Source organism: Rhinolophus hipposideros (assembly GCF_964194185.1).
Source record: "Rhinolophus hipposideros genome assembly, chromosome: 9".
Taxonomy (NCBI): Eukaryota; Metazoa; Chordata; class Mammalia; order Chiroptera; family Rhinolophidae; genus Rhinolophus; species Rhinolophus hipposideros.
The window spans coordinates 19,636,049-19,661,060 of NC_138055.1; the positions used below are offsets into that span (position 1 = coordinate 19,636,049).

Here is a 25,012-nt window from a genome sequence, read left to right on the forward strand (position 1 = left end):
ACTGACAGTTTGTACCTTTTAATACCAGGTCTTGTATGAATTTTTGTTCTAAAAGACACCTTAGAGCTGATGGTCCGACTAGGTCTTATTTCCTGGGAAACACGGTAGTCCTGTCCCCTGATGCGTCGTCCCTTTGAATACATCCTTAACAGACGGTCTCAAGTTTCTGCTTAAACTTGTTACTGGAAAGGTGGCCCCCACTTTGTGAGACAGCCCCATGGCGAGAAAAGTTCCAATTCATAACTAAGCCTTCCTAAAACTCTCCTACATAGTTCACGCTACCTTCTGAAACAACGGAGAGTAAAACTGCTCCCTCTTGATGAGACTAGTTCTGAAGACAGTTTGCTGTTTCCCTATCACTGTATTAACCTTATCCAGCTCCTTGCCCGTATCACTCTGACAAGGCTGATGTGGGCTACTCAGCATCTTGATTCCCCCGCCCTGGGCACACGCCTGCTTTGTAGATGTTCATGGTTAACCATATGAGCATATTGTTAATTATTACTGAGCTTTTCTTTATGAAAGTTTTCTAGCCTTTATCAATGGCCATAAGCCTGTGTGTGTGTGTGTGTGGTGTGTGTGTGTGTATGTGTGTGCGTAACCTTAATGCAGGATTTTACATTTACATTATTACTTTCTAGCTAAAACAGTTTTATCAAGTTTATCCAATAATCCTAGGCTACCAATGCCCTTTAAAATCTTGGTGAACATTCGGTATATCTGTGATCCTTCCCAAATATGTAATGTACTCATTAAAAAATCTGACCTCAAAAAAAGCATGCCTCTCAAGTGATCCTACAGTTTATTGATTTCAGTGTTGAACAAACAGAGCTGAGGGAAAACTGTAGCCTTCTACCAGAGACCTCTTAGGTTGGCATCACTCAAAAAGGTTGTTCAACTAGACCTTGTTTTTCTGTATTTTCCATAAGGATGCAATGAGGAAATCATGGGGTCTCAGTAAACATTGTTGAATGAATGACTCTGTCCAGTACATCTTTTCTTATCAGAGGCAGGAAGCAATGTTGAACACATAGTTAATAAATGGGTTTAAATAAGGAAAATGTGACCCCTCGATTTGCAAGAAATGAACATAACAGATATTTTAAAGAGATATTATAGGCAAAGAACGATATTGCTTTGTAAAGTCAAGTTTCTCTGCAGCATTTCAAGTTATGATACTAAAAAAGAAAGCTGAGTGCTGTTTTTCTGAATGCGTTATTAATATTTCTGCTTTTTAGTAGTCCTAAAAAACATTTGTGGTGGCATCCAAACAAATAAACTAACCCATATTGCAATAAACAGCATAATCCCAATTGACTTAAATTTCCTTCAACATCCAGAGACCTGGGGAGCTGTATAATAGGATCTGGATTTACAATGTTCCATTTTTTTCTCTGCTCTATTTTTTTCCTGTGAAGAGATTTCATAAATAATTGTGTAATGTCATTTAGGGCTCCAACTGTCATATTAGGAAATGCATGCTATATATTATCTCTACAAATGAATAACAGGAATCACACAGCCTATAGTTCTCTCCTACTTTGGCAGCTGAGGGCTTATTTTACGTGCTGTCAATACCAGAGTCAGAGTTAACAAGGAAGGGAGGGAGGGGAAAGAAGGAAGGGGGAAGGAAGGAAGGAAGGAAGGAAGGAAGGAAGGAAGGAAGGAAGGAAGGAAGGAAAGAAGGAAGCAATGGATGACTGTAAATTGGTGCAGTCTACAGGTAATAATGTAATATGTATCATGCCAGTATACTTAGGATGGGGCCAAACATGGTGTTTACTTCCTCCCATTCTTGTTAGAGTAATTAATGCTGACACCAGCAATAGTGGGTCGCATACAGAGACACAACTGTTGGCCTGGCTTTTCACTTCTAGCTGGTAATTTCCGATCTGTCCAAGAATTTCCCCGTAGACACGGAAAGGTCATGAGCATGAAGGTTTGCAAGGACCGCTCTTCAGAAAGATGGTGAAATGACAGGAGGAAGCATTTTCTTGAGTCCAGCATTCCCTGCATATAATATGTTTATCTGAAACCTTTTGTTAAAAGGGTCAGAGGTAAGGAACCCTTAACTTGAGATGTTCACAGTATAGTTGAAGAGAAGAATGACATACAGTTGCTGGAGGACCATGTATGTATCACAAAACTCACCAGAGAAGGAGGATCGTTCCTGCATCTAAACATAAGAAATGATAAGATGCTGGCCTGCAGGCTCTGGGTAACTCAGGAGAGACAAAAGTTTGTAATTTTCTGATTTCCGGGCAAAGGTCAGTTAGTGCCCGTAAAAGAAGAAGCCGCAAGCGTGGGCTGTCACTGCTGGAAGCAAAGAAGCATAGGAAGTGTTCGGTGCATTATTCCTTGACTGAACTGAATTTGTTTGACTCCATCCTTTGGCACATCTCATCTCGTTTTAGTCTCTGCTCAAGGAGCCTTGGAGTTTGCTGGCTGCTGACTGAGGTCTCCTTTGGTGGGATGTACTTTTCTTTTGCCTTGGAAGCTGTTTTTTCACACTTCAAGTTTGTTTTCCTTTTGTTCTAGAAGCACCGTCATGCAAAAGAAGGAATTGATTATTATTCCTTTAGCTTTCACAGTGAACCCGTCCTATTTCTCGATGGAGTCTTTCTGGTCAATTTCTAAATAACCTGTAGTGTGAAAGAATTATGACACACATAAGGGAGAAACAAAGCAAAAGCCAATTTTTTTTTCAGAGCTAGAACAAGGCAGAAAATTTCATCTTTGATAGAATCTGACCAAGGGCTGTATTCATACAAGTTTCTTTATTAACCTATCTGTGCAGCATCAGTGAACTCCCAGAAGGTTTTCAGAGCCTAATTGGTGTTGTCGAGTAGATGGAGCCAGAGTGTGCTTGCTCCGTTCCACCATCAGCCTCTGAAGTCCAGTTTACTGCTGGTCTTGACAATGGAAAAAGGATGGTGTCCATCACAATTTCCATTCCAGAAACATGGACTAAAAGCAGAGTGAATCCCTACTCATTTTGTGTCCCGTGCCTTGCACCCAATAGATGAGCAGTAACTGTTTTAAATGAATGTCGGGGTGCCAGGGAGACTTATGCTCTAAAGCTTTTCAAGTTTCAGTTTCTGTTTGAAAGAATAATCTTTTTATAGTGTGGGCAGCATAGACTTGATTTGGCTGTAACATGCTGGCTGGGTCCTCGGGAAAGGCTTCTGTGAGAAGGTAACGTTGGAGTAGAACCTGAAAGAAGTGAGGGAGCTAGTCCTGCAGTATCTGGAGAAAGAACGTTTCAGGCAGAAGGGAAAATAAATTCAAACTCTTTGAAGCAAGAGTGTGCTTTGCTGTTCAGAACGGAATGAGCAAGAGGAAGTGTAGTCGAGAGGAGGGCAGAAAGGGAAGGTGGGATGGTGCCAGAGGGTGGAGTTCCTTGCAGGCCATTGTTCCTTGTCAGGCCATTGTCTGAATTTTCTGCTGAGTTAAATGGAGCAGAGTGGCATGGTCTGGCTTTCCTTTTAAATGGAACATTTGGACTGTTGTATTGAGATTAAGGACTAAGGCAGGCAGGGATGAAAATAATGAGATCAGTTTGGAAACTAATAAGATAATCCAAGTAAAAAAAGGTCGTGTCTTGGACCAGGTAGTGATAGGAGGGTGAGAAGACTTTAGAAGTAGATTCAATAGGATTTGCTGCTGGGTTGAGTGTGAAATGTGAAGTGAAAGGAAAGGATGAGTCCATCTGGAAGAAGGGGTTTGGCATTTATTTGCTGAGATAAGAAAACTTGTAGCAGAGGGAAGATAATCAGGAGCTTGGTTTTGGGCATTTAATTTAAGGTTAAGACGCCTATTACTCATCAAAGTACAAGATGAGTAAAGTACAAGATGAGGTGTCAAGAAGGCAGCTGCATATCTGAGTCTGGAGTTCAGAGGAGAGATCTGAGCTGACGATACAAATTGGGGAGTCGGGACAGGAAGAGACCACCTAGTATAGACAGAGATAGGAAAAAGATTGAGGATGGATTCTCCAGAGATCAGAGGATGATCAGATCATAGGAACCAGCAAAGGAGGCTGAAAATGGAATGAGCCATCATGTGTGTCAGGTAAGTCAAGGCAAATGAAAAGCTGTATTTGACAGAGTGGAGGTTACTGAGAAGAGCAGTTTAAGTAGTGTGGGCTCAAGTGAAGGCAGGAAAAGGGAAAGTGGAGACTGTGGAGACCTCTCTTGGGTAGGATAGATAAATCTTGGGGAGGTTTGCTTCTTAAAGAAGAACAAAAATTGAGCAGGAGCTCAAGGAAGATGTTGAGTCAAGGGAAGGAATCTGTTTGCTTTGACTGTGAGATGTTACAGCACTTTTTGGGAATGCTTCAGGAAAGGGGAGAGAATGGATGATGAAGGAGAGATAATTTATTGCAAACTACTGGATTGCTACCAATTGAACAGAAAAGAAGTCCACTATAGGAGGAAAACTTTGGAGATATGCTTTTGTTTTGTTTTTAGATTTCAATGCAGATATGTTCTATTTTCTGAACTAAATGCATGATAACATGAGATACAGGTGGTAAGAAAAGTGAAATAGGTGTGTGTTGTATTTTAAGAAAATGTTTCCAGAGTGAGGAGACAGGTTTGAACAAAAGATAAAATTACACCTTTTCAAATATGTGTTGACTTCATTGAATAAACATTTAATTATTAATTATATCTCAGTTATAAGACTACTATATTGTACTTAAACCCCATTTATTTGGATTTCATGTTAATTCAGGTTCAGATAAACTACACTGGCCTTTGCAGTATATGTAGGAAAGGGACTGAGAGAAAATTAATAGGCAAATGAAATTGCAACGGGATGTTTAATATCCTTTTATAGAATTGTTTCCGAGCTCTTCCTCCACAGGCATCTCTGTAACATATAGGTATTCTAATTACAGATGTACCTTCTCCCTTCAATAAAGGCAGCAGCCCTTTTTCAGCCTTTATCAGGAAAAAGGAGAACTTTTCTAACAAGAAATCTGCAGGGTTAATTTCTGGAGCTTTTCACCAGAAGTGTGTAAGCAGTGACATCGTTTAAAGGCACGAGTGGCAGCAACAAACTGGACCAACTACAAGCGATAAAAATTACATTAATTAATGTTCCTGTAGTGCTTTACCATTTAACACGATGTTTTGAACATATTCTGTGATTCCATTCACTCAGTGAATGCATTTGACAGCCTTCTGCATTGCAGGTCCTAGAAGTTTAGGTCCTAGAAATTGTGAAAAAGTTCCCTCTCTGATGAAGTTTGCCATGAGCTGCACAACACCCTAGTGAAATATGTAGGTCAGGTACTATTATCCGTCTTTACAGATGAAGATGTTCTAAGGCTTAATTAAAACTTAGATTTACACCATTACTGTTCCAAGAATTGGGGCCTCAGATGAAATTTTATGACTTTCTCAAAACTTTTCAAACCTCAGTACTTTAATATGTATTGCATCCTGAAATGTTATCTTCATAAATGTAATGAAATTCTGCAGCAGAAACTTTCATATTTAAAAAAATGTATTCTAGCACTCAGTCTAATAACCATGTGTCTAGAAGAGCCTTTTCATACTCTGAAGACACCAGTTACAGCTGGTCCATTATAAGCCACTGCTCTATGAGCCTGATAAATCCTTTGCCAACAGAATTACTGTGAGATCTAAAATGTATCAGTTTTTTTAGAAAACAACCTTCATAACCAAAATACAATTAACTACCTTTATTTTAGACTCCTTTAAAAATCTGACTTTTTACCATTTGCATTGAGTCACATAATTATTGGAAATTATAGAGGTTTTACTTTTTCAAAGTTTAAAACATAGCTTATAAATGGAAAATAGTTCTTGTAACTTCTTTAAAAGGCAAGTGAGCCACATAGGAACTCTCTTCAGAGTGTTTTTTTTTTCCTTCGTTAAGAAAATTTTTATACGGATTTTTAAAAATAAAGTAGGTATGGCGCGAGACCCTCGTTTTCCTCATTAACTCTCTGGTAACTTTCTGTGACTGTTGGAAGATATATTCACGTAGCAGGACGCTAGATGGGAATTTTCCTGCAGGTACTAAGTACCACACATTCTAAAGAGAAAGCTGCACCGTGGTTGAGGTTTACCGAAAGCAGGTAGACCTGTCCTGCCAGTCAGTGACCAGTCCACATAGCAAAGATTGGTGCTGAGGAAGCACAGAATTGTCTGCACCACTGTGGGAAGAGCTGAGGCTTTTCCTCCCTTCCCATGGAAGAGACGAATGAGTTCGTTCTACGCACTGCAAGCCTAGAGAAATGGACTCCAAGAGGACTGCTTATCCATACTGGGGGAGCCTGCTAGGAGAGGAAACTAGCATCTCTTTCCACAGTTGGACTTCTTGCAGGCAGATGTACCTAGCACCAACCTGATGGGAAGAATAGAGAATTAGAAAGAGATATCCTAGCAGGGAGGGGGCGTGGTCACCGAGCAGCCTGCCCTCATGGCAAGGACGTGTCCATTTGATGTGAGTAGGCTTGCAGAGGGAGGCTGGGCTTATGCCCTCTCCCCTGTGTCCTACCCAAGGGGCATGCATGTGCGCAAGGAGGGCTGAGTGAAGGAATTCAAGCTACAGCCACATCTCTCACACCAGGAACTGTGTAGTGGGAGCCCCCTCCACACCCGAGCAAAGCCCTCCAGGGAGTACAGCCCAGGGCAGGGCAGGTCCTACAAGAGGTCATCGGAGGCCAAGTTAGTGTTATACTGAGAACTAGTGACAACCATCAGAGACAACTCAGCGACTGCTATTTAAGAAAGAGGCCCTTGTCGGGATTTCTGATCAAGATGGTGGAGTAGGTAAACTCTGCTTACCTCCTCTCATGACCTCATCAAAATTACAACTAAACTACAGGACAACCATTATTGAGAATCACCTGAAGTTTAGCTGAACCGAAGCACAACAACTAAGGACGTACAGAAGAAGCCACCTTGAGACCAGTAAGAGGAGCAGAGACGCAGAATGGGCTGGTCCAAAACATGTGTGTGGCCATTAAAAATCAGGAGGGATATCTCGGCTGCAGAGGTCCCCCCAGAAGAGTAAGGGGTCCCAGCCCCACACTATGCTCCTGAGACCAGGGTGTCAGTGCTGGGAAGTGAAAACCAGCGAAGATTATGACTGAGTGAGATGAGGGTAGCTGCAGTCCTAGGGGCTCCTCTTAAAAGGCCCTCACACAGTCTTGGTCACTAACAGGCTCACTCACTCTGAGCTCCAGCACTGGCGTAGCAGCTGGAAAGGCTCTAGGGACATACAGGGAAGAACCAAGTTGTCTGGCCTCAGGGTGAGAGCTCAGGGTGAGAGGGGCAGCTCTCTCTCAGTCAGAAGAGCTGACAGAAGCCATTATTTCTTTGTTGAGCCCTCTTTTTCCCAGCATGCAGATGCAGGCAGATGCCATCCATATATGAGTCTCCATCAACCTTACTAACACCGTTCATTCACGCCACCTGGTAATTATGAGACCCTGCCCCACCCAACTTTCGGGCTCACCCAAACCTTTTCTAGTGGCTTTTCCATACAAACAGCCTGTCTTAGCTCATGGTGCAGACTTTCCTAAAATTTTTCAAAGGTTCACAAAACCCAAAACAAACAGCATATGGCTGCATTGTGTTCCATACCTCTGGCTGAGCAGCCCTAAGCTGGCACTAGCAACAGCCAGCCTCGGTTCATGCTAGGTCTCTCAAGTCGCAACACAGGTGGAAGATATCTGCAGATTGCTTTCTGGCTCATGCCAGGTGGCTCAGGGCAGGGCACAGGTTGTGGCTGAACTTGGTCTCCCAGGAGGTCCCAGGGCTGGCACGCCCAATGGCCAGCTTCAGAACATCAATGGCTACCTCCAAAGACAACACACACAAAGGGCACACTGGGCAGGCACCAGAGCCCTGTTGAGGCAGATCCTGCTCTGTAGGATGAGCCCCTGCACAACAGCTTTTCCACTATAGTCCAGGCCAGTCCTCACAACCAGTCAGCCTGAGGGTAAATCCCTCCTGTTGACGTACTAACAGCAATCAAGTTTCAACTACAACAGCAGGGCACACACATCTCACACAAGGACACACCCGGAGCGCCCAGTTCAGGTGACCAGGGAGACTGCACCACTGGGTCCCACAGGACACCTACTACCTAAGGCCATTCTACCAACACTGGGAAACATAGCAGCCCTACCTAATACGTAGAAACAGAAACAGGGAGGCAGCCAAAATGGGAAGACAATGAAATATGTCCCAAATGAAAGAACAGAAGAAAACTCCAGACAAAGAACTAAACAAATTGGAGACAAGCAATCTACCAGACCCAGAGTTCATAAGACTAGTTATAACTCAGTATCTTAGGGAGAGCTTCAACAAAGACAGGAAACATAAAAGTGGAGATAGAAAACATAAAAAAGAACCAGTCTGAAATAAAGAATACAGTAATTGAAATGAATATAGTAGAGGGCTATATTAGAGGGAATCAACAGTAGATTAGCTGAAGCAGAGGATCAAATGAGCTATTTAGAAGATAAGGTAGCAGGAAACACCCAATCAGAACAGCAATAAGAAAAAAGAATCCAAAAAAAAATGAGGAAAGTTTAAGGAGCCTCTGAGACAACATGAGTTTTATCATAGAGGTACCAGAAGGAAAAGAGAGAACAAGAAATTAAAAACCTATCTGAAGAAATAATGACAGAAAACTTCCTTAATCTGATGAAGGAAGTGGATATTCAAGCCCAGGAAGCACAGAGATGCTCCCAAACAAGATGAACTCAAAGAGGCCCACACCAACACACATCATAATTAAAACGCCAAAGGTTAAAGGCAATCTTAAAAGCAGCAAGAGAAAAGCCGTTAACTAACTCCCTACAAGGGAGCTCTCATAAGTCTTATTAGCTGATTTCTCAACAGAAACTTTGCAGGCCAGAAGGGATAGGCACAAAATATTCAAAGTGAGGAAAGGCAAGGATCTACAACCAAGATGACTTTACCCAGCAAAGCTATTATTTAAAATCAAAGGACAGGTAAAGAGCCTCCAGAGAAGAAAAAGCTAAAGGAGCTCATCACCCCCTAACCAGTATTACAAGGAATGTTAGAGGGACTTCTATAAGGAGAAGAAAAAAAATCAAAAATATGCATAATTAAATGACAGTAGCTACATATCTATCAACAGTTACTTTAAACAGGTAGAAATGGATTAAACTCTCCAAGAAATAGAGTGGCTTGATGGGTAAGAAAACAAGACCCTTCCATATACTGCCTACAAGAGACTCACTTCAGATCGAAAGACACAGACTGAAAGTAAAGGGATGGAAAAAGATAGTTCATGAAAAATGGAAACAAAACAAAGCCGGGGTAGTAATACTTACTATATTAGACAAAATAGACTTTAAAAGAAAGGCTGTAACAAGAGACAAGGAAGGACGCAGTAATCCCACTTCTGGGTATTTATTTGAAGAAACCGAAAATGCTACTTTGAGGGCATCCATAAGTTCATTGCAGCATGGTTTACAAAGGCCAAGATTTGGAGGCCACCTGGGTGTTCTTAAATAGACAAATGGATAAAGAGGTGGTACATACATGCAATGGAATATTACTCAACCTTAAAAAAGAACGAAATCTTGCCATCTGCAACAACATGGATGGACCTAAAGCATATTGGGCTGAATGTAGTAAGTCAGAGAAAGACAAATGCCACATGATTCCACTTATAATTAGAATCTAAAGAACAAAATAAAACAGAAACAGGGTCATAGATACAGAGAACATTTTTTTGGTTGCCAGGTGAGAGGGCATTGGGGATGGGTGAAAAAGAAGAAGGAATTAAGAAGTAAAAATTGGTTGTTACACAGTATTCGTGGGGATATAGGGTATAGCGTAAGGTATTTCGTCAATAATATTGTAGTAATTTTGTATGATGTCAGATGTTAGGGGGATCACTTCTTAAATTATATAAATGTTTAACCACTGCTGTACACCTGAAATTAATGTAAAATAATATTGAATGACAACTGTAATTGAAAAATTTAAAAGGCGGGAAATGGTGAAGGGGAATAAGAGACTCAGATTTCCAGGTATAAAACAAATAAGTCATGGGGATGTAATGTACAGCATGGGGAATATAGTCAATAATATTGTGATAGCTGGTACAGTGTCAGATGGTAATCCCACTAAAGCATGGAGTTGATATATTTAAATCAGATGGCAGCTATTCAAGACCAGGCTGGGAGGGGAATGGGCCCAAGACTTAACTTGCTAGAGATTTAATTTTTGAAAAGCAGGAAGAGGAAGATCCCCCTGTGGAGAAAATAACCTGAAGTTTAGAGAGGGCACTGGGAAAGCAGAGCTGGTTTAAGTGGAAGGTGGTTGGAAGTGCCTTTTGGTCAGACCCAGGGATCTTTCTTGTTTAACAGAATGCCAGTTACCTGACAGTCTGTCCCCAGCAAGCCATCCAGATGACAGAAGGGATGGAAAGCAAAGATGTAGGTGTGTGAGATGCTACATTTCTGGTGAGCATTTCTGGGAGGTAATGGTGGAGGAAACATTTAGCCAGGGAGAAGCTTTCTTTTCCCTAATTCTTTTGCCAATGATATTATTCTTTGCTGGGTTTCTAAACCCTTTTGTGGTTATGTTCTTTCTTATCTTCTTCCTGCACTGATCTTTGTACGATCTCTTTGTGAATTCTGGGGATGTTCTTAGCGCTTGCTGAATAAGTTTAGGCGCTCTGCCATTTTCTGTGATTCAATTTCACAGTGTCTTTTAGAATGATAGAATTCAGGAAAAGAACTCTGTGAAGGTCAGCCAGGATCCTAGTCAGTTTATTTAGTGGTTTCTACTCTAACTCCTGGGAGGGGTAGTTGGTTAGTTTGGCATTTGGTCCTAAGCAAACATTATTGCCTTTTAATAATTGTTAGTTATTAGATTGGTAATGGTGTGGTGGAAAGAGCAAATTACGGAGCTGATTCATTACATGCAAAAATGCTGTTCCCCAAAGTATCTGTTTGAATGACAGAACTGAGCTTGCCTCCCCCAACCCCTCCTTGCTCCAGCCTCCTTCCTGGCACCTCCTCCACCACACAGTCCCACTGCTGGGTAGCAAACTGACACTTCCCCCCTTGTTAACCACAGTTGTGCCCTTGAGAAGTCTGGAGGGAAAAATATCTCCTGGGTTTATCAAATGGAGCAATGACCAAATTAGGAAAATCATTTTATTGCATCGTTTGCTCATGGTCATTTGAAGATAAGAAAATTTAAATGTTTGACTTGTGTTGAAAGTGTTTGTTCCCTATCTTTCTTGAATTTCATGAAAATATTGATCTTCCGAAATGAATGATGTGAAGAAGGAAGGTATTTCCATTGTCTTTGGCAAATGTAAAACACAGCTCACTTCTTCCAGCATGATTGGTAATTTCCCTTGATATAAAACTAATGCATACATGCATACTTTCTTTTCTAGCCAACCCACAGTGTTTATTAAGCAAAAGAATGGCTTGAAAGTCAATTATTAAACCGTGGGCATTTTTTGACCCTTTTTTTTTTGGTTTGGTTTTGGGGGGTTCTTTTTGCTTGTTTTTTGTTTTAGAAATGTGCTGCTTTGCTTTTTATGATTTTCCTCCTTCTCTTCCTTGATGCTACTTTGGTAGCTGCCATGTTTTAAATATTGACAAGATGAGATAGTTTTCTGTTTATATCAGCAGTCGTCTGTCTGTGAGATATGGACGAATCAGAACGCTGGATTTCCTTTCTCAGCCATCCATCAGGTTCATAATGTAAGGTTACAAATGGTTATTTACTCGTCCTGAGTTTGCGCTATGTAATGTGTTGCAAAATGTTGTCAGTAGCCGTAGGGACAGTGTCCCGGCCGTGCAGAAAATCTGTGGTGTCTAATGACTGCTGAGATTTTTTTTGTCTATTATACTTCATTCACTGTGCCTTGTGACTATTGACGTGCAAACATTGTCCTAAAATGAGCAACATACTTGGTTTTGAAGTCTACAGTTAAAATCTGTCCCGTGTGAGTTTTGGCTTTCATCCCAGGTGTCTGTGTTAACTTGCTTTTACAGGAAGAAGGAAAAGGGTAAATTGATATATATACACATGTATATATCAGTGTTTTTCTTCCCCATTTTGTACTTCCTCATGTCCATGGACTATTGCAGCCATTGTGTCTAACAGTTCTCAAAGGTTCATGTGCTTTACTCGTGAGAAAAATTTGAGTATGACTTGCATGATATTCTGTATAAATTTTATGCAAATGGGGGAGGCGGGTAGCCAGGAGAGGCACAATTACAGCTAAAAGTGGTTCTCAGCCTTTTTCCATTTGACAGTACTGAATTGATCTTTGGAACATGTGTGAAACCGTGACCTATTTTACTCTGAGCTGCTTAATATTCAAATGTTCACATTTCTACTAACCAATGTCATCACAATAAATTTAATTTAAAAATATGTTTTTAATGTTCACATTTCACCTTTGCATACTTTTTTAAAAAATCATTTTGTTTGGAAAGTAAACATTTTAATGTCTGGGTTTTTTCCGTGTAGTATTTTAAAATACATTCTTATTTTCACATCTGTTAAATTTGTCCCATTGGATAACCTGCTGTCTGAGAGGTTGAGACATTTGGTTGAGAATCACTAAGCAGAGCTCTAGGGGCGGCATGCAAAGGGCCTCTCTCGGGGTGTCACATCACGCACGCCCTCCTCCTGTGCATGGGACTTCTGGCTCCTGGGGACCGTGGGGCGGATACATTGCCTGGTGCTGGCGCTCCAGTGACCCAGCAGTTCCTCCTGAACCTGTACATGCTAACCAGTGCTCTTCGTGTTCAGAAGTGGCCATCTCTGCTCTTCATCATCAAAGGGAACACAGTTGAATATACCAACTGCATTTGACCGAACTCACATTCTTTATTCTTGAAGATTTTTTTTAAAGGAACCACCACAGCATTCTGCTTTCATGTGTGTGTGCAAATGTTTGTAGGAGGCTATTCCTCACATTCCTATCCAGATCTCTGTACGTGTATCGTTCTAAGCATAGAGTTATCGGTAACATTTATTCCTCAAAGCCGTAGAGGTAATGGAAAGTAAATGTAATCACATAGATCTTATGTGTGTTTGTTTGGGGAGCCCATCTCTGATATTTGTCAGAATAACTGAAAAGGAAACCTTAAAATAACAATGGTCGTTCAAAATCATTTAACTTTTTCATTAAGTGTTCTGAAGAAATAGATGTTTGTTAATATTCAGATCTAAATTTACAGGCAGGTAGGTGGGAGCAGTTCCTAGTAGAAAAGATTTAAAAGCCTCTATTTGAAAAAACCAATTAAATTCTAATTTTGAAAAATGATTAAAAGAGTTTTATGTTTTTGCGTTCCTCCAAAATACCGTACCTTTCTGTTCATATTAGAAAGCGAAGTCATAACCATGGCTTTTATTTACTGACATTCCTAGGATACATTTTCCTCAAGAAGAAAATAAGAATATAGACCTTGTTTTCCCTTTGTATTCTCAAAGCATATAGAATATGTAATATTTTCAGTTTTCCTTTTTAGGGGAGAGAGCTATACACTGTGATGTTTTAGCGCTAGCCTTAGGTATCTGGTGCATGTGAACTAAAACCAGGCAGTTTTACCACCTTTTGAAATAATGCAAAGCTTAAAAGCTGCATTTTGGACTCTGCCGTCCAATAAAAATCTAATATCTATAGAATTTGAATTATTTTTCCTGTGTTATAACTAAATGCAGCTAGTGGTTTTATATTTTTCAGCTGGTGGTATAAGACATTTAATTTAATTACATCATATTAGGTACAACTCAATTATAGTCCTTCAAACTTAGCTAGATTATGAATTTCTAGTTAGCAGTTGGTTAATAACCTGTTAAACAGAATCCAGTCTCCATTTAAAACTCCAGTCTCAAATTATGCTTTTTTTTTATAGGAGAAGGTTAATTTTTATTTGAGCTTAAAGGGATAATGATGTGCATTTTCCTCTGTTTAATCAATATATCCTAAAGGAAATAAATACATACATACCAAGTAAATGAGATTTTTAAGCCATGACCAAATTATTGGAATATTAAGATCATTCAATACATAAACCTAAAATAAAAGTCTTCTCTAAGTATTTCAAGCTCTAAAGAGAGCCTGAAGACATTTAGTAAAAGTGGCTTGCATCATTTTAATTTCTCTTCTGTAATTACTTAAGCCTTTTAAAAGTCCTGCCAATCAATAACAGTTTAAAATATGACAGAATTTACCCCAAACTTTTCCTGTTTTTTTATTCTAATTAAATATTATTGCCTCATTGTTACCCATGTTTAGACCTACTTTTCATTAAAAATATGGCTTGATTATAAACCATTATTTGAGGCGAAAGGACTTCTAGATCCATTGACTTTTATTTTGTGTTTAATAAACATTTTTAACTGGAAAATTATTAAATTAATTTTTTTCATTTACCTGAAAAAATATAGGTATTATCTGGCTATGAATGCACTAGTTAACAAGACCTAATACTGTGCTTCACAATTTGAATTTATTTTAGGCAAAAACCCGTAGTTGCTTTTGGTCTCTTTTGCTACTCCACGTAGGAACTACTCCACCTAGCTCCTCCTAACTCATTCCTGCTGTAATTCAGCCTCCAGAAGGGGTGAGACCTAAAGCACCCTTGTCCTCTGAACTCTTGTTTTTATTGTCAGTCAACCAGGTGAAGCTGAATCCCACCCGGGGGCCAAGGCCATATGTACATGCGTTTTATAGTAGTGTAATGCCAAATCCATTCATCTCATTAAATTAACTCCAAAGAGAAAAATCGACATGTACAAGCTGAATCTTCTAAATATTCTTAGATCTAAGGTTAAAAAAAAAAAAAAAACAATGAATTTCCAGGAAGAAATGTACTTTCTTATAAATTCAATCTTAAGAATACGTTTCCCTCTGTTTGAAAACGAGTTTCTGGAAATACCACTCCGTATGACACAACTCAGTTTCTATTTCCAGAAAGGTAGATTCAATCAAGGTAGGGAATTTAAAAATATTTGGACTGGAGCAGTGTTTCAAGGCCAGAAAGAAAATAAGGATTATATTTCTCTTCCGTATAATCTTCCCCATACACATAGGAGAGACTTTATCAGTTCACTATGATTCAAAGCAGGTGGTTTGTGATTTCTGGACAAAATGGAATCATAGGAGAGCAGATGATGGTGCTGCCTAAACAAAGCTCAATGGATGTGCCACTGATTTCTTCAAGTGGTTATCTAATAAGAGATCGGATGATTTCCAGACGGAGGTGGTTTGTGCTGGGGCTTGTTATTCCCAAAATGGCTGCTATGACTGATGTGGATGATGTAAATATTTGGATCAGCATTTGGCTGTAGTTCTGCTTTAAGTGTATGGAATTCATATTGAAGTTTAATTATGAAAGTGCCTGAGTTAATTCAACAATTAGAGAATGAGTTTGCATATGATTTGCATGCTTAATGTACTAACGCCTGAAATATTCCTGTAACCCCAGCTTCACCCCACCATCCCCTCCCCCAACCCTATTTCCAACCCTTGCCCAATAGCCTCTGGTGTCCCCAGCTCCTGCCGTGTCTGTTTAGGCTGTTTTGAAAACTGCCTGTTGAGCTCGGCCAAGGTACCTCAGCTAAACTATAACAAGGCTAACATGAAGATCTGATGCTTGGTTTGAGTTGTTACATGAGCAGACTCTGGATTGAAGGATCTTTTGATGTCAACCAGCTCCTTTTGTATCATTCCACGGAGTTGCGTGCAAACTTCTGTTGTTCTGTTAACAGTGTTACCTGTGACTTAAGTGTACGACGCCTGTTTGCTATGTTGTTGTTGCTTTGGGGGGGGGGGGCAGGGGCAGGGAGAAAGGGGAAGTAAGTTAATGGAGGAGATTAGAGGATGATTTGCTAGATTTGGGAAGAACTTTTAATTAAGAACTCACAGCTACATGTTTCCAGAGTTGTAACTATTATCACTTAAAAGTTATTACACTGAACCTCCAAATAATATTGAAATCCACATAGCCTACATTTTGAATTTTATGCTAGTTTTTTTTTTAGAGCAAATCACAGCCAGTTGAAATGAAGACTTGGAGACATAATAAAGATCGACATGTTTGAGGAAGAAGGAAAGGAAAAGATCAAACTAGGAAGTCAGAGGAAAACCTAATCCTAAAATTAATTGCAGTCAGTTGTTTTTACCGAATAAAAATTCATATAAAAACTCGAGAATGAGTCAATGATGGATCATAAAATAGACAAAAATGCTAAAATAGAATATCCCAGGTGAAGTCGTAATAATATCAACAGTCAGTTGATAGAAGAACCAAGACGTATGCAAGTAAACCCAGCAACTGGAAGAAAACTAACTCACAGAAAAGCTCAAAATAAGGCATGAGAGAGGAGCAAAAGGGGTTCTGACTGGTCACACACTCCAGTGAGGAGCCAAGGAAATAGCATGATGCAAGCTTAGCTCTTCCTGTGATTGGGGTGACCCATCTTAAAGAGAAAGGCTTCGGGCTTTCTACCTCTGTGAAAAGGCCTGTGCATTCCTGTGGGGCTCTAGAGTTTTCTTCTGGTTTTTTAAAGCCAGGTAGAAGCTTCCAGAAGGCAAAGCCTGTGCCTCACACTTTCCAGCATTGGCAGCCATCTTTATGTAAGTCCAAGCTGCACAGAGAAAATTGGCATGCTAGTCCTCTTCCCCCAAGCACACATCCTATTGAAGCTATTCCTGGAGAATTGTGGTTATTCACCTTTTGGGGGTTTCTGGATCCTTTTAGGGAATGTAGTGAAAGTTATGGACTTTCTTTTTCGCAAAAAACATATACCTCCAAAAGTTTGCATTCTTATCCTGGATTCCTTGAAAATCCTACTTAAGAAATCCTGCAGTGCCAACCCATTTGCTAGTACCATCATAGAACTTGGTCTCTAACCAAGGTTTTGCTTGGTTTGGGAGCTCATGAGACCATTTTATGTTCTTTCAACTCTTGAGAAAGGTAACTTCTCATAATTCTGTGAGACCAGCCAAATCCAGGGTAGAAAAGGGTGGCTTTGGAAATCAGCCTGTTGTCTAGTTTTGTTATTTCTGTTTGAGAACTAAATTTTGAAAAATCAGAATCTTGACCAGGGAAAAGAGTAAGAAATCTCCCATGTGTGATACCTAAATAGACTGGAGCCTAGAAAAAAACCCGCCAACAAAGGCCTTTGACTTTACAGTTGCTTACACTAAACCGTTATACAGGCAGACCTCATCTTACTGCACTTCACTTTACTGAGCATCATGGATATTGCGCTTTTTACAAATTGAACGCAAGCCCTTCCACCAGCAAAAAGATTACGACTCTCTTTATGGAGATATTTTATTGCAGTAGTCTGGAACCAAACCCACAATATCTCTGAGGTATGCTGATAGTAGTCAAACAGGCCAAGTCCAACCTCATGAAAAATAGTAAATAAAATGATGGATCGGATGCCCTTCTGTTTTAGGTCTGCCTTAGTGGGCGTATGTGTTATATGATATCCCATTGTAAGTGAATATTTGTGAAACAGAATCCTTAAGTACATACATGTCACATACAACCGAACTTGGTATTGTAATGTTTAGTGCTCATCTGTGCTTTAGGTTTTCTGAAAAAGGTAGCTGAATACATCCAAAACAATCACAGTGGCATTATATCAATACAAATGCATTCAGGTGAGGGAAACTAGATGTCATCCATTAGTAAATCTTTCTTCTAAACTTTAGTATCACACAGTATCTTTTCTCCAGAGACAAAATTATTCAAAGGACATAGTGCATATTTGAGAACTGAAATTTACGGAACTGAGTATTCGGAACATAAAAGCAAGTCAAACTAAAAATTTCAAATGGTCACGTTTAAAAATAGATAATTTTTTCAAAGATTTATGGTTTTTTTTGTTGTAACAGAAAATTATTAATTATTACACTATTAATATCTTCATGTTTTATTTTAAAATTACTTAGCTTAGCGTATCATTCTAAAAATAGAATAATTTAACTTCTTTCACACCTGAAAAATTAACTCAGCTTTGGAAAATACGGTACTATTAGATTAGTACCAAAGTAGTTGTGGTTTTTGCAATAATTTTTAACCTTTTAATCTGTAATTATTTTTGCACCAATCTAATACATATAAAACCATAATAAACAGTGAAAGTATTCATATATATATAATATGCACAAATGTATTTGCACATTTCAGCACACGTGCATAAGATGAACTCAGGCTAGCTATAGGGAATGAACTACTGCTCATATTACCTCTAGAATAAATGTGATTTTCAGACAGGAGACTGGGGAGAACCTTCCATTACCTTGCGACCTCCAAATGAAGCCACAGCCTCAACTCCAGTACAGTACTGGCAACACCACCCAGAGAAGCTCATCTTCCAGTCATGTGATTACAAAGCTTTCGTAAGTTATCCTGAATTCAGTATTTGGGTGTGAGTAGGGATAGATGGTATATTTCTGGCTTCTTTGCTTTCATATTGAAAATATACCAGAATGTCCATTTTCCTAAAAGATTGTCCCCTTCCCTTTTTTTTTAAAGTTGTCTTCTCTCCACTGAGAAAGTCCAAATAGCTTTATAACCCTTTAAACCTTGTAAGTTTAAGATCTGTTTTGCCTTCTTCTTATATAGTTGTAAATTTTAAATGAAATGTCATAAAGTAAAATCTTTACATGGAAATGAGTATAAATATAGCACATATAGGCATTTCCATTCACCAGCGGTCTCAAAACCTTGGATCTATCGCATTATATAAATACCAGATTCTTTTCCTTGTTATCATTAGGATTATATTACTGGGTGTTTTTTTTTCAATGGGAGAGGGAATCAAGCTTAGCTGAGAACTGAGAGTGACCTGAACAGGTAAATGTTCAAAAGATACCATAGATTTGGGAGCAGGTGGTTGTCATGACTACAGCAGGAAGTGGCTGAACCCTCATTCAGTTGAACCCACGTTGAAATTGCCTCTCTTAAAGAGAAATATTTCAATTAGGACAAACTTTCCTGATACCTTAAAAGATAAGGATTTCACCAAGAGCACTTTCCTTAATTAAGACGTGGGCATCCTGGTTATCTCATAGCAATTTAGGCTTTTTTTTCAGTTTGTGCTTACTTATCTTGATGCGTTAGATTTATTTCAATAGAAATCTCCCCAAATATGTAGGATTGAAATGCCTCCTTCTTCCTCCAAAGCTCAAACGCCAAGTCCCTGTGACTTTCTGAACATTGCCTTACTTCAGAGCCTTTGGCCCGGCTCTCTGCTGCTGTGCCCTCGCACATTCTCTGCAGGGCAGGGACTTCCTGGGTCTGCAGGATGGGTTGCCAACCCTGTTTTTGTAGGCATGTCAGGAAAATAATGAATTCATTTTTTTTAAAAAAAGACACCTAGAGCTTTTTTAAATTTTTTTTTGAAGGAAATTAGAGAGGGGAAAATGACGAAAGGAAGGAACCCTACTGAAGCTTCAAAAAGTTAAGAAGTCAATTGATAGAAAGGCAAAATAGACATTTTGCTAAAAACTATTTGCCCCCAGCCAGAGCTTGGAGTATGAGTGGTGTTTTGTTCCAAGGTAGTATTGGATCCTGTCACCTAACATCAAAGTGGGTGGGAATTCCTGAGAAGAGAGTTTCTCATTCTTCTCCGACCCCATTCATCCCTCCAGTGTCAGTTTCCACCAGGGCCTCAGCTCCCTGCGCTGTGGAACAACTGAGAATGACATTCTCCCTCCCCGCGCGCTCCCATCCCGTTCTCAGGTGGATCAACCATCGTAGGGCACACAGCTGTGAATGAAAAAGGTCCAAAATGGCATATCCGCCTAAGAACAGTCTAACTTTAATTACCTATGCAGCCAACTAAGCCCAAATGGGGTGCGTGTTGCTCAGCTTCTCAGCTGTCTCATACAACCCTATAATTACATAGATGGTAGGGTGATTTATTTTTGCAGACATTGCTGCCTCAAAAAAACAGGGAAAACATTTTTAGATGCCCCATTTTGCAGTTAAATATGATTTGAAAGATGGTGTCTTTAGAAAATGATGCAGTTTTATTATAAAGAGCAATTTGTAGCTTTCAGAACTGTGGTTAACTTGGCTGCATTCTCTCTATAAATGCATTTAATTTTTAGCATTAGTTACTGTTCATGTTTACAAGTTGTGCAATTTACAGCCAGGACACTAGCCAATAGTACTTCCACAATTTGTTTTTATATCACTACCATGTTTATACTCTGTTTTTAATAAATCGTTGAATTCTTTTATATTTTAGTACTTAGGTTCTATGCTGATAAAAGAGCTCAGGGGGACAGAATCAACCCAAGATGCTTGTGCAAAAATGCGGGTGAGTTTGCCAAATGATTTTATTTCTAGTCGCTGAAATACTAAATACTGGGTATGGATACAAATTGCCACTTTAAAATTACTCTTTTCTTCATCTGTTGGTCTGCTAAATCACATGAAATGGTGTTACATGAAATGGTGCTAGGGCTTCGTTCATATTTATTCCTGAGCTTATCTCACTGTGGTTTGAGTTGATGTCTATTTGATATATTTATACCATATTACATTTATTCTTATTTTTAAAGATCTAAAATTAATAGTCTATACATTGATCATTGTCCAAACTAGGATAAAAATTATCTTTGGTGTATTACAAGGAAATGTTTTCAGCATCCACTTGACAGTCTGAGAATACTGTAAAAACTGCCAATTAACTAGAAAATATGAAGTGCAGAAGTATTGACAGCATATTATATAACGCTGAAATTCTTTCTGAGGCTTAATTATTCTTTTTTTTTTGTTGTTTAGTATAAGAAGCACATTAAACTCTTGAGTTGAAACATATAACAGTAAATGTTGACAAAAACAGCCATTCCAAACTTCTGTGATTGGTGACTGCTGGATTCCTAGGAGTCTGTATCTCACTCATACTGTAAAGCACGTTACCTTTGTCTTTTATGGTCCCTTATTCTTGCTTCCTCCACGGCAGATGTATAAGGATTATCGCGATATCTGACTGACAGTACAAACCGTGTTTCCCTGACTAGCTGGACTATCAGCTCTAATGCGTCTTCTGGAGCAAAAATTAATGTAAGCCCTGGTATTTTATTATGTTATGTTGTTATGTTATGTTATATTATATTATATAGGACCCAGTCTTATATTATGGTAAAATAAGACCTGGTCTTATATTAATTTTTGCTCCAAAAGACACATTAGAGCTGATTGTCCAGCTAGGTCTTATTTTCGGGAAACACGGAATTAAGAATATTGAACTTACTTCATGTAGCAACTAACCAGAGTCAAATTTAAGATCATTAGCGAGTAAACCCTAACTTTATTTGTAGCCAGTACACCTTGTCTTTTAGTTTATATGAGCAGCTTTGGGCGGGAAATATTTAAAAGTATATAATTGAACTAAAACAGTTATGAAAGTAAGCGTGTAATATCCATTGCTCATGAAAGCTAAATATGTGTGAATCTTCGTGAAATTGAGACCTCAGCATGTGATTGCCGATTTAATATTTTGATCAATTCAATAACAGAAGGACTGGAACAGATATCCTTCCATTTGATGCAAAGTTATACTTAAATTGTCAGCATACCAATGAATGTTTATTCCAGGTACTGTGTTTAGATGAAAAAAGGCCTGATATGTGTCAGGAACTCTAAATTCTAGTTCTGTTGCTGCTTACTTGGCTCAGGAGTCACTTTTTAGTCATAATAATAACTGAGTAATTACAACGTGGCAGTCTTCTGTGCTAAGTCCTGTGCTTGTTTATCTTATTTAATATTTACCACAAACCTGTGAGATTAGTACAGTTATTGTCCCCATTTTACAGACGAAGAAACTGAGGCTTTGAGAGATTAAATTACCTTCCCCAGATCACGTAGTGAATAACTTGCCAGTCTGGGACTGGAACTCAGGTCTGTCTGAAGCCAGAGCCCAAGCATTTAACTGATACACCCTCCCCTTCCCCCGGCTTCTCCTGGACCTCATTTTCTTACTTAGAAAATGAGAACACTGGGTAAGATGCCCTACAGGGTTCTTCCTGGTTTTATAATTCTGGAAATCTTATATGCTAAATATATATCTGATCTAAATTATGTCACCAATGAACAATAGGAAAATGGGAAAGTTTTTCAATCATCAAACCTTGTAAGAGTTATAATGAACATACCTAAGAAATTAACTTGGCATTTCTGGTTTAGTACTATTAACTCAGTTATCACAGCCCAGCTACTTCGGTGTCGTAATCAGCATAAACAGTGGGTAGAGCACAGAGCACCGTTTAAACTACACCCAATCTGTGATTTGAATTTCAGTCAATTTCTTGAAATGAAATGGATCTGAAATTCCATTCTGATAGTGATAACAAAGCCATTTTAATAGTCTCAGTGGAGAATAATTTAGTTAAATACTTGTCTGTCGCTTCAAATGAAACAGAAAAGACCGTCTATTTAGAAGCCATTCTTCGTGGAGGCATTTTTCTGGTTTGCTGCCCTTGGTGTTTATTTTGAATAGTTTATATGAAAATAAGAACTTTATTGCTTCTCAGAATATCACAGGCCCTTAGTTCCCATCTTGATTAAGTAAGTATTAGTCTCTGGTACAGGAGCTAAAGCTGCACTCACTGGATTCACCACAGCCTTTCACAGCCAGAAGTGCGGCTTTGATCTATCACCGGGGACCATCAGATTGTGAATTAGAAGTTTCACCAACTAAAAATGGTGTGGATGTCAGTTTGCAGTTAATTTTCAGTTTGAACCTCAAGTAGCTGTTTTCTCTGTCCTGGATATGGTGGCATTTTAGCCACACGTCCCAGTATAATCAGGTCTTCCCACAGAAAATACTCAGGACACAGATGATCTGGAAAGTTGATAAACAGTAATAGCAGGCCAAAGTTTTGTAGATTAAAACTTCACCTGGCTTCCTCTCTTACTTAAAAAAAAAAAAGTTTTCAATTCAATAGTAGGCATTTCAGCTGAAGTTAGAATTTCTTTCCTAGTAAGAAGTAAATCAGTGTGGTTCCGTGTTCTGAAAAATATTTCCTTACACACAACTTGTTAACAATAATAACTAAGATTTGGCTCCTGCTCTCACTGAGTTTACAATCCAGTGGAGAGGTCCAACATGTTACCATTAATTACCCCAAAGTAGCAGAAGTATCATCATACAGGTGTCTTCATGTTGCCATCAACCTGAAGCATTCTCATTGATGATCCCCAAAATGAGACAGGCCTGGTCTCCTAAAATTAGTGTATTGGGACTAATAACAGTTAACACTTGAGAGCTGTATGCTTGGCCCTGCACAAGTGATTATGTGCGTTAATTCATTTAATCGTGAGGTAAGTATAGCTATTGTCCCCACTTTACAGGTGGGGAAACAGTGGCCAAGGAAAGTTTAGTAACTCGCCCAGGGTCACCCCGCCAGCAAGTTGGTGGAACCAGGATTTGAACCTAGGCAGTCTAGCTGTACCACCCCACCTCTGAACCCCAGGCTGTACCGTCCCTCTCGTGAGCCAGTGCAACCTTTACTGTCATGAGTTTTTGAGTTTTAAAATAGCTGAAAAGATGATCCATGTATATTGATAAAGAAATAGCTTTAGGCACCCTAAAGAGCCTGTAAGATTAGCACTAGCTAAATTCAACCATTTAGTAGGTACAGCCATATATAGTGATTTGGTGTATATTCCAGGGTGTTAACATAAATAAAAAATTTCAGGAGAGTTTTTATTGCAAACCTAGATACTGGAAAGTATTTAGCTCTACAACACTAACTTTAACACATTCACTTTACCCCAACAGAAACTAAACAGGGTTTTTTCCTCTTGGAAACATTTGGAGTATTTGATCATCACAATTGGTTAATTTCTGAGTTATCTAAACCTGTTTATTCACCTTTAAGGTCCCCTCTAGTTCTGAAATAAAGATAATTCTACATGCATCACTTGATGTTTTATTATACATATTATTTCAATTAAAAATATGCCATAATAAACTAACATATGTGAAATGATAGCAGTTCACATCATTCTGCAAAATGGAATCACATCTCTCTTTGTTCAGGTTAACCAGTCTTTTTCCTCTTCAGACTGTCTTAAGATTTTTTTTAATCGACTTTATGTTTTAGAGCAGTTTTAGGTTAACAGAAAAACTGAGCATAAAGCACCGAGTTCCTGTATGTATACTCCCACCACCACCACCACCATCACGCTCATGGCTGCCCTCGTTATTAACATCTTCCATGAGTGGGGTACATTTGTCACAATTATGAACCGATATTGATACGTTATTATGAACTAAAGTCTGTTGTTCACATTCGAGTTTATTCTTGTGTTATACACTGTTTTGGGTTTTGACACATGCATCATGCCATGTATCCACCAATATCATACAGCAATTTTCACACCCTAAAAATCCCCTGTGCTCCACCGCTTCACATCTCCTCTTCCCTGCCCCCTTACCCCTGGCAGCCACTGACCTTTTTACTATCTCTGCAGTTTTTGCCTTTTCCACAGTGTCCTGTAGTGGGAATCACATAGTATGGACCCTTTTCAGACTGGCTTCTTTCACTTAGCAGTCAATGTGTATTTAAGGTTCCTCCATGTCTTCTGTGGCTTGACAGCTCATTTCTTTTTATCACTGAATAATATTGCATTGTATGGATGTACTACAGCTTGTTTATCCATTAACTTATTAAAGGCCATTTCAGTTTTAGCAATTATCAATAGAACTGCTATAAATATTTGTATGCAGGTTTTCCTCTTAAGGTTTTTTTCCCTCTGGTCCAAACCCTAAATAATGTCTCTCTGAAAATTATCTTGAGTTGTGTTTAGTGAAGAAGAATCAATGGGAAGTTGCATTAAACCCTGATAATTTTTAAGTAAAATTGCAATTTTTGCCTTATCTCTTAGAGTTTTCCTTAATAGAAGCCTAAGAGATTGAGTATGCCTTCATATTGGGGCACACTTTTAGGAAGAATGATGTCTATTAATTATTTT

At 39.0% G+C, this 25,012-nt stretch overlaps 1 protein-coding gene across 15 annotated transcripts in view; it reads left to right on the forward strand.

The window, feature by feature from the left end:
• ANKS1B (ankyrin repeat and sterile alpha motif domain containing 1B) overlaps positions 1-25,012 on the forward strand; it is a 915,638-nt gene that overhangs the window by 839,504 nt on the left and 51,122 nt on the right. For 8 of the 15 annotated variants that reach the window (XM_081058249.1, XM_081058238.1, XM_081058246.1 and 5 more), the window contains 3 exons: positions 11,672-11,746; positions 18,292-18,420; positions 20,277-20,348. In XM_081058249.1, coding sequence (XP_080914375.1) covers positions 11,672-11,746; positions 18,292-18,420; positions 20,277-20,348 — 276 coding nt within the window. The remainder of the gene's footprint in view (positions 1-11,671; positions 11,747-18,291; positions 18,421-20,276; positions 20,349-25,012) is intronic. The other 7 variants (XM_081058248.1, XM_081058250.1, XM_081058240.1 and 4 more) reach the window with 2 other exon arrangements.